Source organism: Sturnira hondurensis, unplaced genomic scaffold (assembly GCF_014824575.4).
Source record: "Sturnira hondurensis isolate 20B ecotype Veracruz unplaced genomic scaffold, ASM1482457v3 Scaffold0017394, whole genome shotgun sequence".
Taxonomy (NCBI): Eukaryota; Metazoa; Chordata; class Mammalia; order Chiroptera; family Phyllostomidae; genus Sturnira; species Sturnira hondurensis.
The window spans coordinates 3,923,853-3,943,755 of record NW_028090025.1 but is presented as its reverse complement, the minus strand read 5'-3'; the positions used below and the strand labels follow the sequence as shown (position 1 = coordinate 3,943,755).

Sequence of the window (19,903 nt, the reverse complement as noted above, 5' to 3'; positions counted from 1 at the left end):
CAAGTATGTCTAGAGTATAAACATCACAGACATAATGGCAAATCCTCTGAAAACAAAAACAAACGCAGAGCACGCAGGTTAGTGTCCTTGTACTCCATAGCACTTCTCCCTCCTTTGGAGCCATCAACAGGCCTATCTGCTTCCCAACGAAAAAAGTAGAGGTGTTCTTTTTCTATAGTCATGAACAAATTGAATGTTCTTCCTTTGCATTTCACTTTTTAGCTTTTCCTGATTTGGGGTTTGGTGCAAAAGACTGCCAGTAAGCTGCACAGTGCAGTGATTGATATTTTACTGATTTTTCCCCTCATGTCCATCGTGAATCTTTACCACTGTGTTTGAATGGACAACTGTTTTACCAAAAAGGGCACTGAAAACAGTGAGAGCTGTTCTGAAGAGCAGCCAGCTGGCTGGGATGGCACTCAGTGATGCAGTGCAGTGCTGTTGCAAGGGCAGGTTCACCTCTCAGACAGCACCGAGTGTCTGATTATACAACCTCTGCGAGAAGTGTCTCTATGTGAGACTCCTCACCAGATGAAAAGAAAAACACTGGGCCCATTTCGTCCTCTTTGTTGAGTTTGGCTTACTCAGTTTGGAAAATGTGGTTTCAAAAACAAAGTGGAAACAATGACATGGTGTATTTGGTCATTTAAATGATAGGAGAGGCTACGAAGTAAATGTTGAAAATGCAGTACTTCTTTTTCTTTCATTTTTTCCCAAACCAATCATCAGTGACCTAGTATATAGAGTGGAACATTCAACTTGGTGACTTGGCTATAAACTGTGCCTCTAAACTTGGATTTGCAATGGAGGCTAGTTAGATGCAGAATAAAATGCTGAAGATGAAACTACTATTCCAGCATCAACTAAAATTGTGGGCCTCTGGAGTTATTGTTTAAGGAAGGAGAGCATTTGACACGCATCTCTCTGATCCAAGTACTGTGCTAGGTAAATGCAGCAAGATCCCTGCTTCTAAAACCGGCCTTTCAGGAGAAGCCCCTGGGGAGGGCTTTCAAAACATAAATTCTACACTTACCAGCACTACGAGCTGGGGCAAGCCAGTTGGGCCTGGAGAATCTTCTGGACAGCTTCCTCACTTCAGCGGCCTTGCTCATCCTCCCTACCTGAAATACCTCCCTGCCAGTGGTAAGGATTAACCTGAAATAATGTCGATAAGAGATCTGAGTACTTGTCCCTCCCTACCGAGTATCCGCCTCTGCCAAAGCTCCAGTACCACTCTCAGATCCTGCAGGTGATGATCTCCCCTGAGGGAGGGGAGTCTGGTGACCAGTCTATATACCACAAGAGCAAGGGAAAACCCTCCCTACTATCGGAGTGCCGGGTCACCTTCCCCAAAAAGGCCAGCACTGAAAATGTGGTTGAATTCATTGCTGGCCTCTCATTTACCTCAATCCAGTATCACAAAGCAAAGCATGCTTTTATCAATGTTAACATTTTACCAAGAACATTTGAGTTTTTCCTTCCTCTGGGATTACTGAGAAAAAAAATGAAGCTGTCGATAGCAAATTGCTTTGTTTGAATGGAAACTAGAGCAATCTGGATTAAGCACTGAGATAACACAAAAGTGTGTTTCCCTCCCTTTCTTCTCACAACTCACTTTGTAGGTTTACTATTCAGACTGTGCAATCCAGGTGAAACGAGAGCCATTTTCTGTTCAGGATGATTAGGATTTTATAAAACTTTATGATAAAATGGCACTTGTGTGAGTGCAGTTGTGTTCTGGGGAAACCAGAGGGCTATCTGCAGGGTTAGCAATCCCACTGCGTGCACATCCTGCTTTGTTTGCAAAACGGGCACAGAAATGTCCACAGGCAGAAGGCCCCAGAGAACTATCATAATGAATGGGGTAGAAGGTAAATTAAACAAACAAACAAACAACAACAACAAAAAAAACCAAAAAAATGAAAAAAAGAAGAAAAAAAATACTTTGAAGGCACTTTTTCCATAGGAAAAAAATATTTTATTTTTTTAAGAACAAATTCAATTTGAAACAGACGTGGAATATGACTTCACGGATTTCATTTTCAGGGGGCTAACTGCAATGTGGAACTAAAGCAGATTGAAACCTATGACAGGCTATTAAAATAAAACAAAGAAAGAAAAAATATTTATAACTCAAGCATAATACTGTGTTACTTACAAATTGGACAACGAAATTTTAAATAAATATTCATGGTACATAATTACGGCACAAATATGCAGCAATTTGGCAACCTTTTATACCATTTTTTTCCTCATTACAGTGCAAAGGGGAATGACACTGCCGTTTAACAAGCTGTAGCTAAATACATTGCAAAATTCAGATTTTATACAAAACATCTTGCTTAGACTTTATAAAAAACCAACATTGCTCTATGTACACAATCTGGGTAAGAAAAGCCATTTCTGTCTTGTTTGCATGTGTATTTTTATTAAAAAGGTGAATAAGGCTACTGTAACACCCCAAATCCATATACAGTAAAATCTGAACCTATTTACAGCATCTTCACTTAAACATTACGGTGCAAATTCCAAAGTCAGGTGACTACGGATGATAATACAAGCAAGGCATTTACAGTAACTTTCCAAAGCTGAACCAACTTCAAATAAAGGGACAGTTGGTAGATTGTCATATTCTGCACCAGACACAAAACAGACGCACAGAACATTTTTCAATTGGTCGCAGGTAACGCTTCATCATCTGATTTTTCACAGTTTAGCATATAACCAAAATGTAGCCAACCAATGATACACACACTTGATTTCATTAAAATCAGACTATTTCCCATTTTTCCCCTTCTTGCCCCTCTCCCCCATCCTAAAGGTAATTTTAGATGGCTTACAAGAAATTCTTGTATGAATGCACATAAAGGAGAAGGTTGGGGTTATGGAAAGAATTACATATGTACTGTGGCTGGTCACCATGGCAACCTTCCACAGAAATATGATATAGATATATATAATATATATTGCAGATATATATTATACATATATGTACACATGTATAGCACATACCCATTCATACATACACACACACACACACTTTGGACCAACATCATTTTCAGGTTCAGGAAACAGAGAAGAATAATTTCTGTTGCAACTCATTTTTGCAGGTCTTCACTGGAGGTTCGAGAACCTTAAAATGCTGTTGCTACATTTTTTCCTCCCAATTCAGAAAGCAAAGTGTTACCATAGTAACAGGACTATGTTAAAGATGTCTATTTTGCATAGCACATAAAAAGTAGGTTTCCTGTTTACTCATTTTATTTCCCAAAAGAGAGGGGCTCCTGGAGGGAGGGGGTGGGAGGAGGGAGCTAAAGCCATACTTTAAGCTGAACCCCTCTCGATGTGACCCGGTGGATTCTAGTGAACACTTCAGCCATAAGGCAAGGGAAAACACAACGCAGAAAATAAATGCCGGAACATCTTGTCATTGTTAAATATACGATGCAGTAACATCGATTTCCTGGTATTTGGAGCTTGCATTTCCTAGTCTACACTTACGTGAGATGCCTTCAGAGGACTTGGTTATTTTTGTATTTGCTCTCATTATTGTTATTTTTGGAGCGATGTTGTTTTTCCCAGAAGAAGTTATCCAATTTTTTTTTAAAGCACTGAGCATTGGGACCACTTAATTGCCACAAATGAATTTTACATCTTCTGGTGTATACTGTGTGCAATCTTAAAATATATATTAGTAAAAATCTTTCACTTTATATCCCTTGTGTTCTATACACCTATTATAAATACGTCCTACCCTCCTTTTCCCCCTTGACATCATAATTTATTTCCGTCTTAAGGACTCTAAGAGGTTTGCCATATGTGCTTCACCTTGACACAGAGCACCTGTGTGCAGCCTTGCTAAGTACCTGCACTGCGGTCCCCGCAGCCTGGACAGCACCTCCATAAACCAAAGTGTCGTAAGGCTCAATTGAGGAGGAGGGGCGGGGAAGGGACATTAGGGGACAAGGGAATCTGACCTACCTTTAATATATGAGAACTATTTAATGATGTAGATGATGATGAAATTACAGCCTGTTTGACCTTTGGCTTTTAAACTTCTAGGTCAGATTTGGCTCTCTGCTATTCTCCTAAATGCTTTCCCTGTGTTTAATAAAATGTGATAAGTATAGCAGCTGAGTCTGCTTTAAACATCATCCAAAGCAGACTGACTTCCCTACAGCTTCGGAGCTGTACGTCTTATTGCCAGTACCACAACAGTCCTGCGGGACCTCCCATCAGCGGCCTGCTTTCTCCCTTCCCTCTCCAAGCCTGCTTCTCTACCATCAATGCCCCTTTGTTCCACCCAGTGAAGAGGGACTATTTTTTTCCTGCATGTTGCTATTTGATAAGAGTGAATCCTTTAAATGCACCCAAGCCGCTGTGTGTGTTGTTGTTGTGTCTCCTATTTGCCTCTTAAAATCTTAGTGAAACCAAAGTGCTGTGCTACCTAATTGTTGTTTTCCCCCCCGTTTCCCAGCTTTCTGTTTCAGAGGCAGCAGCGTTGACCTGTGTTTGCACGACAGCCCTTTTTCCTAGCCTACTCCCTTCCACCAACTCCTAGTCTTCCTCACTGACAGCCTAGCGTCTGATAGGAAGGCTCCTTCTTAGCAAACACAATTTCTATAAATGTATAATATTATTACCCAATCAATTGTAGCTGTTGTTGCAAGTGGTTGGAGCAGGAGACTCCAAACATTAATGTTCGATTAGTGATACAGAACGTGGTGTGAGAGGAAATCTCTTGTGAAGTATGGCAGAGCCCTGGATAACAGGAGTGTGCAACAGTGAGGACTAAAAGCGAGAGCTCTTTACAAGCCCCACTTAGCCAGAGGTCTGTGCGACAACTGAGGAGCACACCTGAGGCATTTCCAGGCGTGGCGTCCCCGGGCACCTACCCAGGATGCTCAAGGCTCTCTTGTCCACCAACCACTCTGTCTCTTCCCTTGGCTTCACATAGGCCTGAGTGACTGCGGCACATGGCTTCGAGGATCAGAGGTGTGAGGCAAGCACCACAGTCCTAATGGGTGTCTTCTACATAAGTCTTCCAGCTGTCGGTGAGCATCTGTATTCACCACGGCCGAAATGCTACTGACTAGGTAAGCTGTCCAACTCAACGGGGCTCTTCAGAGAAGGAGTGTTCCCTCCCCCCGCTGTGCTTCAGTCCACTGGAGACACAAGGGCATCCAACCCTCCATGGGCTGGTGGCAGCGGGACAGTAAGTTTCCTCCGGGAAAGCGAAGGCACCGCCAAGTCTCAGACCTTGTAGTAAATGTTTGCTGGACTCTGGGGAGGCATCTCCTGGACTATGTACACGGGGTGCCCATAATCCCCGCTGACCTTCTCATAGTGGGGGCAGAAGACACTGTCTGCAGTCCTCAATGGGATGATAATGTCACTGGGCTCCGACCCATTGTTGTTGCCACTGCGCTTGGGTGTGGCCAACGTGCTAAGGGACAGTGTGGCCGTGTGCTGCGGCGAGTGCTTCCTGTGTCTTCTCCGGTACTTCAGCAAGAGGACCACCAGTGTGATGATGATGATGATGAAGATGATGCATCCTGAAGCAATCCCTGCAAATAAGGCCACTTCGGAACCGAGGATATTGTTCCCAGAATGTCCAGCGCTGCTGCCGTCTGTGCTAGAACCTGCATGGGTTGAGAAAGACGCAGACCAGTTATCGCTGCCGCAAGTGCTAACAGGCTGCTTTTAGGACCCTTGAAAAATGTGAAATTTAAGCAGATTTAACTGGCAGGTAGACTTTCAAAACCAATTACCTTGTTTAATAGCTAAATGTAAAAGGTAGAAGTCAGCAATCAATGTGAAAGCAGATGTGACTCTAGATGTGATTTTCATGCTGGTCCCAAATCACACTGTTTCCTTTCCATAGCACGTGGATGGGCTGTGACAGTCAGCTCTCGATCTTACTTCATGCCTTAATCCACGTCAGCCAGCCCGTGGCCACGGCAGGGGTAAAAAAGGAAGTCGCCTGCACTGTCCTCTGCTTTCCTCTAGAAATGGGGGCTTCCTGGGAATCCAAACCCCTGCCTTCTCCAGAGAAGCCCTGCCTACCCGCAAAGCAGCACAGGAACACCAGGGAGTGATGGAGCCTGGGAGAGTGTTCAACTCGTAACTCGTTTGTATTGTTTGATTTACACTTAAAATATATTTGGAAGGCAGCAGAAACTCTTATGCTGAACAGACTGCCAACCCAAATGTTAAGCATTAAAAAATTGCCTGGCACCATTATATTATCCATTTATCAGTTTGTCATAAGAATTTGACACATCTTATCACTGAAAGTTAGAAATAACAGCTCCCTTCCTTGACACTTGGAAAGAGACAGAATATTGCTACAAATGCTAAATTCGCATGACTGCCAACCAGGCATACAGATTCCTAATACTAAACTGCTGATGTCTGCTCAACAACTACCATATAAAAAATCCATTAGCATGGTAACAAATGCATAGATATTTGTTCGAAAACTGTGAAGAAAATGAAGTTAAATGACAGCCAATTTTGTCTGGTATCTTCAACTTTTGCCAGGAATCTGCTTAATATTTTATATTACACTGAAAATGTAAAAAAAAAGTTTTCCTATAATAACTGCCTAAAAAACATGACATTGTGTAATATTTTAAGATGTTACCATCTAAAATGTAGAAGAGGATCAGTCAGGCACTTTGTGGATTAGATATAATTAGATGAGGGATTAGAACATTAATTATATATACATTAACATCGGCTTTAAGCTAGTGTTGCAAGCAGCATGAAAAAGTGTCAGCCAATGGAAATAACTTTGTTCTGAGAAAGCAGTGCTAATAATTGGCACTTACATCTGATGAATTCCACTCTTTTGAATGTAGGACTTTTGTGGGAATGAATTACTTGTTCTTACTTAATAATTAATAACAGCTAACTGAGAGCAAAGATTACTGATTTCAGTAACTACAATCTAACCCTACTGGTGTGCATGCACTTCGACTTTGTTCCACCTCTTGAGATACTAAGGGTATGGTATACACAGACCTACACACACAGGTCACACTGCTATACCTGGATTTGGCTTGACAAAGGGACTTGTTGTTGAACTTCTTCCATTTGTACCAGCTTCTAGTTCTGGACGTCTTGTTGGATCATTATGCCTGGTTGACCCAGCAGAACTCGCATCTATATGGAAAACAAATGATTACTTACAGCACAAACGTCTGATAAAATCTAGCTTTAGGATCTGGATATATATATCTCAAGAGGCATGGACAGCAGTGACCATAAGATTCTCTACGCAAACTACTATGAGATATGAGAATATCATGTTCCTTTTAAAACAAAACAGTTATACTAGTTATTTCGGAGTTTTAGATTGTGAGGCCATCTGTGGAAACTATAGGGATTCTTGCATTTGGCAGGCAGAGCATTGCAGATGACATTTCAATTTAACTGAGCAAGTTGATTGACTACTATCCCAATTTCTAATTAGAAGGTTAATTTTTTTCTGCACAATAGGTTATCTATAAATGAAAAGGCTCAACAAACAAAAGTCTCTGTAGTCAAAACGCAGAAATGGGAAAAATGCAAAAACTGTGTTTTTATTCTGGATATTTTAATTTTGAACCACAGAGGTGTCTTGCTTTTAAGAAGAAAAAAAAATATATATATATACACACATATATACACATATGTGGTAATAGACATTCTACCTGGCTGACCTCAACTTTAATCTCCAAAAAAAGAAGTCTGTTACAATGACTTGAGGAAATCTCAGTGGCTCAAGGTGCAGAGAAAGGTTTGCTTTCAAAACTAAACTGAAGAACAACTGAAGGTGAGTGTTAGCAATACTGGTGCCACACTAGCTGGGGGCTCAACCAGATTACAGTGGCTTCATGAAGCAGCAGATGGTCTTTACCTTGTCCAACTTTCATGAGGATCTTCATGGCTCTTGTCTGGCACACCCCTCCCTCCTGGTTATCCAGGCCCTCCAAAGACCCATTTGATGTAGCTGATTAAAAATAAAATGGACAAAACAAAAAATAAAGAAAAATCAGGAAATCAATAAGCCAACTTTACATGAACATGAAATGTCTGAAAACAATTTGAAAAATAAGAATCACTCTTAGTTACAGGTTTTCTGAAAGTATGGGATGCTGAAAGTCAAAAATAAAATAAAAAAAAAGAAAGAAAAATGGATATTGTCAATACTGCCACATGTATGCCATCTAGTTTCAAATTTACTGAAGCACTTTCTTCTTCCATCACAATCGACTGATTTAGCAAGAGTATATATAGAGAGAGATAAAAGGGACAGCATCTTCCAGAAAGCTTACTGACTATTTTGGGGTCAAACTCAGAAGAGCAAAGAGTTAATACGGTAATTTCAAATGTGGTAATCATCACACAACACCTGCTTCCTCTACTACAGATTTCCTGCTTCAAGAACAATTAGCTTGATGTGCCCTGTTTGTCAAGCATCCAAGTTCTGTAAACACTAAAAAAGACTCCCACACCCCCTTTCTTCTTTCCCAGCCTTACTCGCGCTTAAGAAGTATATTGAAATTTAGTTTTTCAAATTCCAAAGTGTGTCCCCTCATTTTGTAGTCAACCAGAAAGAAGGTGTGTTCTTATTACCAACATCCACCAAGCTCTTCAAACTCTTCTACCAAGTCCCTGCTTTAGGATAACTCCGGATAGGTAGAGGGGGCCACACACACCCCACTGCTCCGTTAGGGTCCTGTGGCAAACCAGGATACACGGCAAAGATTCTAGCAGCCACTTGCCTCATTCCCTTTTCACTTCAAGAGGGAACAGAAAAAAGAAGGACAGAACGTTTGACCACTTTCAGCATTTCTTTTTTAAACAGTCTATGCTCTAACTCCATTTAAACACATTATTGTTCTGTCTTTTTAGGACAGTGAGTTCTGAGTTGCTTTGTAACTAAAGCTGTAAAAAGATAGGCTGGCAGGTACTTCTCTGAGGAACAGTATCTAAATTACAGGTCAAGTTCCAGAAGAGAAAAGAAGGTGCTAGACATTTTTATTCCTCCTAAGTTCAAGGGGCAAGGGACAGAAGTGTTTCATAATACCTTTCTGCAATGTAAATTGTTCTCTACTTTGATTATCAAATTCTTGTCTACTAATATTGCACTTTTAAAAGCATTGAAAAAGGGACCGACTTTCTGGTAAAAATAAACCCCGAAGACATTATTTAATGGGCTGTTTGTTTTTGTGGGCCAGCAAACAAATCCTGGATATGTGCATAGAAATATGCATATCATGGATAAGTAAATTAGCTGGAAAATAAGACAGTTACTTACTTGTCTTTGTATTCTTGAGTTATTGACTTTTACTTTCACTATTTTCCTTGAAAACAATGGCTACTTCTTCTGTGTATAAATATCTTTTCGCTTATCTGAGTGTTTCCTTAACGTTCTTAGCCTCACAATCATATCTCACTCTCCTGCTATTGCTGACACTGAGTTTCTCCTGGGAAACTGGGCAAAAGTTGCCATAATAATTTTGGGCGGTAGAAAGTAGACAGTAGTCTCTTGCAGATTGTTGACAAAATGTTTGGCAGATAAGCTAAAACAAATACTTAAAAAGTAAAAAACGTGAATCTAAATAAATCATCCCCCCTCCATTTTTTTTTATTCTACTCTTTCCCTTTTCCCTTCTTCCTCTATATATGTGCCTAAATTTCAAAGTGCCCTTTTCTCTTAAAGAGTTAGAACAGTATGGATATCTATGAGTAGACACTATTTCTAGATAATTACAGGGCAGCACTATAATCTTTACTTAATTATTTAGTGTTCTCTCATTTGATCTTTCTCAAAAATTAAAATATGTTTTCATACAGAAGAAAACTACAAGATTTATATCTTTTTTGGCTGCTGGTTTCAAAGCTTTAGTTTACTTAGATCAAGCGAAATCTTAATGTTTTCAATTTATATGCACATAAATTCACCCATATGGAAAAGCACCCAAACTCAAAGTTAAAAGTACCCAAACTCAAAGTTAACCCAAAGTTAAAAGACTACTGGGGATGGCTGGGGTGGGGAGAGTGGTGTCGGAGGAGGGAAATGGAGACAACTGTACTTGAACAACAATAAAAAAAATAAAATAAAAGTTAAATGACTGTCTTTTTCCTGCTTAACACTAAGCTGGCAAATGATAGTAATAGTAGCTGAAGGGTAATGCACAGAAAAAAGAATAAGGGAAAATATAGATTTATTTTAATCTTGAGAAGAAATGGTCAAAGATTTAGGTCTTGAAAAGTAAGTGAAGAGCAGAGAGTCTGACAAGGCAAGGAAGAGAAGAATCACTGACAAATGTAATTAAAAATGGCATCTGCAGAGACAGAAACTACTAACTACTACTACTTTGTCAATCTGGAAGGACAAGACATGCCCAGAATTTGAATGACTTTTTCTTTTGATTTTATTTGTAAGTCAATGCTTTTTCTCAAAGCTCTCCTTGGTTTACCCAAAATGATGTGTGACTAACCCCCCAATACACAGAACTCTATAAGTATTCAAATGAAGTTGAAATCTGTAATTTCTCATCCACTGACTGTAAGATAGAAGGAGGAAAGCTGTGAGAATGAAAATGCATTCATCTTTAAAAGGTTAAATTTTATTTATTCCTTGGGGGGAATAAAAGCCTTTCAGCCCTTATAATGCAGCAGGTTGAGTCCAGGGACCTTAACTGTTCATTCAGATAAACCAAAAAAAGCCCAAGGAGGACTGGATGGAACAGACATAGATAGCCTTTACTACTCACATTATGGGAGCACCGGTGGCAGCAGATCGGCGAAGCTGACCACATCTGCCTAAGTCGCAGACTTGTTTTAAGGGGTCCCAAAGGGGGCACATGTCTTGCATGTGACTTTAAACTACATTATCTCAGTTTGTACAAGCAGAGGGAAAAGGTCAAGAAGCAATCACATAGGACAAGAAGCTGCTCCCAAAAGGAGATAAGGCGGCAATTACAATCCATTTCCAAAGCAATATACACACGTGATCTGGCCAGGGGCCTTCCGGCCAGCCTTCCATTATTGGGGTGGGAGGAGCCATGCCCAGCACGGCACCACACTCCACCCCAACACTGCTCTTCCACCTCACATTCTTTGTGTTACATTCTTCTGATAGGGGACCTGTGAAGTGAGCATATTGGCACACTGTATCCATATACCACAAATACAGTAAATATTACACACCAAGACCGACAATGCAAGACAAAACCCAAAGAGATCTAGGAGAAAGGGATGTCCCCAGGAACCTAGAAAATCCCACCAAGTTGTAAAGAGGTCAGAGGCTATGGCCAATATATGATTAATCTCAGCTCCTAGGGCAGTTAAGGCCTGGGATATGCTGCGAGAATTATCAGGTATATATACGCAACACTCGGTGTGCAGAATGGCACAGGTGCCCTCTTGGGTAGCAGTGAGTAAGTCTAATGCCATTTTATTCTTCAATACAACTTCCCTCATTTGAGTTACCTCATCAGAATCCAGGGCTGTATTATACCTGGTGTGGTTAAGGGCTATGCCAGAGTGATTTGCTAGGGCCTTAGTGGCTTCATGGGTTAGAATAATACCAGCAGGGGGCACAAAAATGGCTAGGGTGTAGAACCACCAGTCAGAGCACTTGACTCAGTAGCATGCCCAAAATGAGTCCCAATTTCAAGGGACACTTGGAAAAGTGTTTAACACTCACCTTGAGATATATGGTTCTCTCCAGGTGCAACACCCAGTCCCAATTAAATGGGAGGTAAGGCCTACCATATTGGCCACAGGCCCACAGGGCTCCCCAAGGGAGAGGATGGGCCTATGCCCCACTAGTAGACTGCCCCCAGAGGTCTATAGCAGTCATTACTGTTATCTTCTTGCATAGAGCTCCCAGCATCCTCCCCATGAGCTGAAGTTTCGTTTATAGTACCAGTTCTGCATTCAATACACATGGGCACAGGTTGTTGCACCTCTACCTGTGATACTGACAGCCACTCCACACCGCCCCAAACTGCATACGAAAGCCATGGCTTGGTGCAGTTGGCCTGTTTCCTCATGATGGAAAACACTTTTTCATGCATGTGCTCAAAGAACAGGTGAGGAGCTTTCCAGTCTTGCAGCCAGTCCCCAACATGTCTGGTTCGCAGGGTGGATCCACCATGCCAAGTAGGCTGGCAGAGGCAGCAATGGGAAATTTAGTGCAGACCCAATAATCAGAATGGTTGCTGATGGCTGGTAGCATATGGCCCCACCCTAGAAAGGAGTTTCCAGAGAAGAGTCTAAGGGTGACATTTTGTCCCAGTCCAGGGCTCCTGTGTACTTAACTGTAGGTGTATGGGTACCACCCAAGGTCTAGTGAGGAGGTTGTTAGGAGATACTTGTCCTACCCTAGGCCATTAGTTCAAGGCTTGTGGGCAGTCAGAAAGGTGGGTTGTCCATCCCAGAAACGAGCTAGAGTCAGTCTTCAGGGCATCTTTCAAAAGGCCATTGTACGTTTCTACGAGGCCAGTTCCAGTGGGCTTGTATGGTAGACACAATCTCCAATTTATATCGAGGGTGTCTGCCTATTCTTGTACTTGATGTCCCATGAAATGGGTACCTTGGTCGCTTCCAATGACATCTAGTTTTCCATAGGCAGCACAAGCTACTTTAGGCCTCAGATGGTGGCTCACTGTGTGGCCTGTTTGCCTGGGTCAGCAAGTCAGTAGTTGTGTCCACGTACATCAAGGCATAGCATGAGACTCTGGATAGGGGAAGGGGACCAATGTAGTCAACCTGTCAGTGAGGTGTCCCCTGTCACAGGCCACCCATATCCTGGGGCAGCTGGCAAGGTGCTTCTCTGCACAGATGGTGCATTGCTGACAGGCTGTGACTATATCAGAATAACAGAGCGGTAGGCTCTAAGCTTTTACCACTTCATAAAAGGCTTCTGTCTTGCATGGTGCATCTTTCAGTGGAGGAACTCAGTCATATCTTCTGTTGGAGCCTCGTCCAACCAGTGGATGTGTGCCAGGTCGTTGGTCTTGGTATTGGCAGGCTTGTAGAGAGGTCAGTGTCTACTGACATGGTAAAGCATTATTGCCTTTTCCAGACTATATTCATAAATATAGGACATTCATAAATGTCCTTCCATAAATCCTGACCCCACAGGGGTTTTCGAGCCACCTGGCAATCATCTTGCTGCCAATGGGGCAGCTACAGGGTCAGTCCTCTGTATACTCTTCAGCTATCTGACACTGGTCCAGGTTCTCAGGCTATGACTATCCACATTGCTCTCAACTCGGCCCATCAACTTCTTTGTCCTATGCCATCTTTCATCCATATGCTGTCCATGCTAGGGTGGTAGGCCACTGGCCTCCGGGCGGGGGGGGGGGGGTGGCTGGCCCTGGCAGGAGCCATCACTGTACCAGGCATTCTCAGGTGCAGGGGCTCGTCCCCCTTTAATAGCAGGCCCAGGCTTGGGAAGAGGAGCAGGGACCTCCGTGTCCAGGTCTTGGTAAGTAACTGGGCCTGGGAGTTGCTGCAACTCTTGGTCCAGAGGGCCAGTCACTAGTTTGCTTCTCTGTTGGAGTTACACACACTATTGAGTCAGAGTGGCTGTCTGTGCTGCTGAGCCCTTGGGTTGATTTACAATGTCCTGTACCCATCCACCAATGGAATAGGTAGTATGTATTCAAACCTCAGTCCAGCAATGTTTACCAGGAAAGCTTGGTAAACAGCACTCACTTGTTGCTCTACTGGATTGTATTAAGCCTGCACCCTCTTCCAGAGCTGGGACCAGAAGCAAGTTGGCACCTTGATGCACCCTTGCTATTGCCAGAGGCCCCAGCCATAGTCCTCAGGGGTGACAGGGACATCTATATCACCCACGTGAGATTGATCTATGACACCCAGGGCTGTCTTCATTGTTTGGTTAGCAGCCTTAAAGCTTTTGTCATGCTCTTCCTCCCAATCCCAGGTGGCACACCTTTGTGTGTGAGGCGATAAAGATAAAGAGGGTGCACTAGCTAAGCTAAGCATGGCATAAAAACCAGCCAGTACTCTAACAATCCTAAAAATTCTTGCAATTGCTTTGGCTTTTGCGGGATGAAAAAAGCCTGAATCTAATCTATCATGGTGGCAGGCATCACTTTGTCTCACCCAACCAAACAACACCCAAGAATTTGGCAGACAATCTAGGTCCCTGGATTTTGTTGGAATTGACTGCCCATCCTTGACCCTGAAGGTGAGCCAAGAACTGAGGAGCAGTGCACTCTTAACTGGATCAGAGAATCAGAGTTCAGCATAATATCAGAGTTCAGCATAATATCATCAATATAGTGGTACAATTTCGCAGAAAATAGTACAGTCCATGCAGCTAAGTCATCAGCCACAAGGCCATAGCAAACAGTAGGGCTGTGTAGGAAACCCTGAGGCAAAACAGTAAATATGTCCACCGGCAGCCTTCTCCGGTGATAGCAAACTGGTTTGGGCTTTTGGGATTAGTATCAATAGAGAAAAAGGCATTAGCTAAACCTAATACATAATGGTATGTGCCCAGCGCATGGCTAAGCTGGTCTAGGAGGCTAGTTATGGCAGGCACGGCTGCAAAGAAAGGCAGAATTGCCTTATTTACTTCTCTATAATCTACATCATGCTACACGTTCCATCCTGCTTTTGGACTGGCCGCACTGGTGAGGTATAGGGGCTGTGATGTTCACTGCCCTAGGATGATGTTCACCCTAGCAAGTTCTTCTATGGTCTCTCCAGTCTCCTTATAGCCACCTGGAAGGTGGCCTGGTTTGGTGGGCACTATTCTACAAGGAGTGGAAAGTGACATGGGGATGTCTGGCATGCCCCCTCAAAACAACCTTCATAACCCACATTCGGGGGCAAAACTCCCCCATGGTGGTCTGCAGGTATGCATGCCAGCTAGAATATCAATTCCTAAGATACACTCAGGGGTAGGGGAAACATACACCTTATAGGGGTGTGGTGGTAAACACCCTATTCCAAGAGTCACTGTTACAGCCCGTACTCAAATGGACTCTCCTCCTTAGCCATCAATGGCAGTTGGACCACCGTAAATCTCTCTGGGTTACCATAAATAAGAGAACATTCTATACCAATATCAACTAAAGCCAACACTCTTTGTACATTCTTTGGGGACCAGTAAATAGCTGCTTCTACATGTGGCCTCTGGTCCCCACTGGGTCCACATAAGCAGGTCCCCTGGTCATCTCTCCCTATGCAAAAACCTCTCCCCAGGGATTGTCCTCTGGATGGGCCAGAGGCAACTCCACAAGTGGGGCAGCCATGAAGCCAGCCAAGCAGGGTGTCAGCTTTGGGGGCACTGATGGGACCGTATCAGTTGACAGTGTCCATTCTGATGTTCAGGCAGTGGATGTTGTTACGGGCTGAACTGTTGCTGAGGTTTCGTTTCCTGCCACAGACTTACAAGAATGCAGTTAGGCTTCTTGTCTATCTTATCTTTATCTACCCTAGTCTCTACCAGATCATTCCATAGTTGTTTGCAGGTTACTTTCACTGAACCTTTCTGCTTGTTTCACAGATTCTCTCCATTTTTCCCTTCTTTGTCCGTCTTTCCTACCTGTCTTATCCTTTCTTTTGTCTCAGTAGCTCTACTTCCCCTAGGTTGGCAGCTGCCTCTGCCACTTCTTACACAAAATTGCCCACGTTTGCGGACAAAACAGGTACCAGGGTGCCGATGTAAGCCAGGGGTGCTGTTTGCACAACCTGGTCACTCATACCTACAGTAACTTTCCCTACCTGGCCCCTTGAACTGTGAGTTATAGACGGTGTGGTGCATGTCCAGCTCTAGGGTGAACTGTTGGAGTTCTAGTGAACTGGTTTGGCACGGGTTAGAGGAGGGCAGATCCTCCTCATCAGGCCACGCTGCCCTAGAGCCAGCCATTAGCCATATAAGGAGGGTAGTTCTGTGACAGGCTTGGGCTCTGGCACCATGAATTCTCTGTCTCAAAGAGGGCTGGATGGTGACAGAAGACATGTTTTAATTCATCCCCCAGGAGCAAAATGCCATCAGCATTTTGGCACAGCCAAAATGGCACAGCCAAAGCAGCCACCCGATGATGGCTCTGGGTCCTTTCTGTCTGAACCCAGCAGCCAGCTCTACTAGCCTGGCAAGGGTATAGGGGCGCACCGCAGCATGAAGAGTCTGCTGGCAGAGGCAGCACTGTAGTGCCCTGCGGTGCCTGTGGCTGTTGGGTCTTGATATTAAGTCACAATCCATTGATGGGCCGTAAGTTTCCCTTCTGACTCTGTGGCCTCCCCACTGTCATCTATTATGATATCTTCACCTGAGACACTTTCATTTTCAGTTGTGGGACCCCACCTGCAAGGATTCTAGTCACGTTGTGTCACGATCATTACTATACTGGTGGGTGCCATCCCTGTAACCTGGCAAAGTGGCATGCTAGGTCCTGTGACTGCACACGGGTCTGTTCTAATTGTCACCCCAGGGCACCCTTATTGTCCATTGGCCATTACAGGAGACAGGTTTCTGTCTAGTTTCAGCTCCTCTTCTAAATGCAAAGCACACACCTCTGCCTTTATCTGTCTCTCAGTCACCCTCTGTAGCACTGCAAACATTAACCAGCCCAGAGTGGTGGCAACATGCAGAGGTCTTTCTTTTTTTCTAGGGTGTACCGCTCTCCCACACACTGCAAGGTTTGTAGGAGGCCACAGGTAGTTTCAGGGGCACCACCCCAACCCCGTGGCAGTCCCCATGTATCAAGAAAGCTTGCCACCTTCTATGACATAGAATTTGCTGGCCAGCCTGGGATTCCTCCTGGCATCCCCCAACTCAGCATAACATCACCACAGTCAGCTCAGCTTAGGGGGTTTTGCAGGTAACCAAATCCTGCCAACGACTGAGTCAATTGTAACACAGAAGGTCCAGCCTGGGGAGGCCTTGACTGCTCATCCAGATAAGCTGAAAAAACCCTAAGGAGGAATGGATGGAGCAGACATAGACAGCTTTTATTACTCACATTACAGGGAGCACCTGTGGCAGCAGATCAGCCAAGCAGGCCGGTATCTCCCTGAGTCACAGACTTGTTTTAAGGGGTCCCAGACAAAGGGGGCACATGTCTTGCATGTGACTTTAAACTACATTATCTCAGTTTGTACAAGCAGAGGGAAAAGGTCAAGAAGCAATCACACAGGACAAGTAGCCGCTCCCAAAAGGAGATAAGAAGGGAATTAAAATCCATTTCCAAAGCAATATACACATGCGTTCTGGCCAGGGGCTTTCCGGCCAGCCTTCCATTGTGGGGGTTGGAAGAGCCATGCCCAGCAGGACTCACAGCCCTGGTGTTGCAGAGAGAGAAATCCATAGAAGCTACCTATGCGGAGGTTTTAGACAATTGAAGCTATTGCTGATTTGGCAGAGGGTGTGAAGAAAGGGGAAGGTAGGAGTGAATGGGGAGATCTGGCTAAGAGGCAGAACATTTTGAGTGAGGACGTTTTTTTCTCCTACATTCCTGGACTCTGCTTCTTTCCTCTTTAAGTCAACCTGGAGTTGCAAAGGTTACTGGAAGATATTAAAAATGTATTATTAGTGTTAAAACAGTACCCAAATACTTGGCTATTTAAAAGGTGGTTAAAATTTTAAAATACCATTCAGTATTATGTCATAAAGGGATTTTTATCCTAAGCTAGAAATGATCTAAATTGTCATGGAAAACGCTGTCTTAAGATATTACTATCAACTGAAACTTCATCAGGTAAACTTTATAGCAAGCATAAAATAATTCAGAGTAACTTCAGCTTATTTTATATTGGATCCCACAGTAAAAATTAACCTCTCTCTTCCTTACTACCACCTTATCTGGGAGTGTAGGGTGTGTGAGGTTTTGATTCTAGAGGGCTCCCAGCCGGGAAACTGCAAAGCTAAGTGTCCTGTCCTGACTGTGCCTTTTTACTGGCAGAAAATGGTGAAATAAAGCCACAAGACTAAGATTCTGATTTCTGCTGCAATAGTCAGTCACCAGGAAGCTTTAAAAGGTTTAGTGGGTGATTTTGAAAAACAACAAGAAATTGCTAATGCTTGGGAATACTATCTATTTCCATTCAGAGGACAATTTTGCAATTATTTTTATTGTTGATTGGAATGTCCTGGGAATTTTTAATGTAAAAAAAGAGTGAATATAAATGTTACCTCATTATGTTATTTATACATCGTTTTTCTTTGTATCTCTCTATCAGCATTATCTAATCTTAATATAGTCAGCATTACTAAATAGATGAAATTGCATTTAATCATTTAGGGACAGAAAAATAACATTGTTATACCTAAGTACTTTTAGTGCCCAGACTTTTTTTCTTGGCCTAGGGAAAAAGACTATATAAAATTAAAAATTACTAGAAAACTTTCTCCATCTAGTTAGAAAATAGGTTTAATAAAAACACATGGGCATTTTATAGCCTGCTTTTAAAAGCTTTTGCTTTGGGGATCTAATTGCATGTAGTGAGTATAGTGAAATCACTATATTGTTCCCCCAGGGTCTGATTTTCAGTGAGTGGAGATCATTGCTCAGCAAAAAGATACCCTGAGTTCACACTGCTTAAAAGTCCTCTTCACATTTTAAAACTACACAGCCAGCATCTGTGGTTTCCCGTTAATTTGCACATGAATTTATCTTCAGTTCTTACTCTCTGGGAATAGTATCCTAGTTATCTGAGCAGAAAATAGAGAACGAGTGAGTAAAACACTAAAAGGGAAAGAATGTTTCTGGTTGTGCTTTTTAGACTGTGCCCAAGGAGAGGAAGTAATATGCCTTCATTTAATTGTTATTTTTTATTTTTATTTTTATTTTAGTTTTTGTTCAAGTACAGTTTTCTGCCTTTTACCCCCATCACATTCAACTGTTACTGCTCTGCACCCCAGAGGCCCAAGCTGCTGCACTGGCTCTTGGCTGTTCTCAGGCTATTGTATCAGTAACGTTGCCCTAATCAGATGGAGAAGTCAACTGCTGGGTTGGTAATGATATATGGGCCACATTCACAAAAAGGGCAGGGATGGGGGCAGCCCCCCAAAATTCTGAAGAATAATAGTTTCACTGTGGAGGAACATTCTTAGGTTATAATGGAAAGAATGAATCATCAACATATACTAATAATTTGGAGGATATTTCAAATGATTTAAAAATGTAGCTTACTGGGATGGGGCTGGTGTGTGTGTCGGGGGGGGGTGGTGGTGGTTAACGGACACTCAAAAGCAAATATTTTTATCAAATTCAACCAAATAAGTCCACCAAAGAAAGACACAATCATACAAGGTCAGGAAAGTCAGAGTTTAGTTTCTAGCAAGAGTGACAACCTTGTATTTATATAAAGCTGTGATTGACATATTCCCTGTTATCTGATTATGAAAGAAACAGCATTTTATGAATATTTTCATGCCATTTGTACTATCCTTTTCTACCACGTCTTGTCATGCTGTGCTGGTCCTGCTAAACTTCTTCGGCCACTTTCCCACACATCATTCTCCTTAAGCTCGACAACAGTCTTCTGAGGAACCAGAAGTCTATTATTACCTGGCAAACTTAGGAACTAAAAAACCAGAATCAAGTGAGAAATATGGAAAGCAAAGCAAGGACATTAAAATAAACATGATGCACAAACTAGGCTACTGTTTTCCTTTACCTGGGGCTAAAAACCCTTTGAGTGTCTAAAGGAAAAAAAGTGGAAATGAGATATATAAATTGAAAATAAGGAGGCTGATAAAAATATAATTACTTGATGCAAACACACAACCCAAGACAATAAGCTCCATCCACTTAACACCCGACATCAGTTCGAATTCAAATGTGTAATGCAAATTCAAATTATGTACTATAGAAACAGAGATTCAATGTCAGTAATTCAAATTAATGCAGTGTAATGC

General features: G+C 42.6%; 1 protein-coding gene across 1 annotated transcript in view; it reads right to left on the bottom strand.

Moving 5' to 3' along the window:
- Positions 1–4,345: 4,345 nt before the first annotated feature.
- EFNB2 (ephrin B2) overlaps positions 4,346–19,903 on the bottom strand; it is a 49,472-nt gene continuing 33,914 nt past the window's right edge. The window contains exons 3-5 of the mRNA XM_037067668.1: positions 7,904–7,996; positions 7,054–7,167; positions 4,346–5,642 (exon numbers count right to left, since the gene is read on the bottom strand). Coding sequence (XP_036923563.1) covers positions 5,254–5,642; positions 7,054–7,167; positions 7,904–7,996 — 596 coding nt within the window. The 3' untranslated portion in view covers positions 4,346–5,253. The remainder of the gene's footprint in view (positions 5,643–7,053; positions 7,168–7,903; positions 7,997–19,903) is intronic.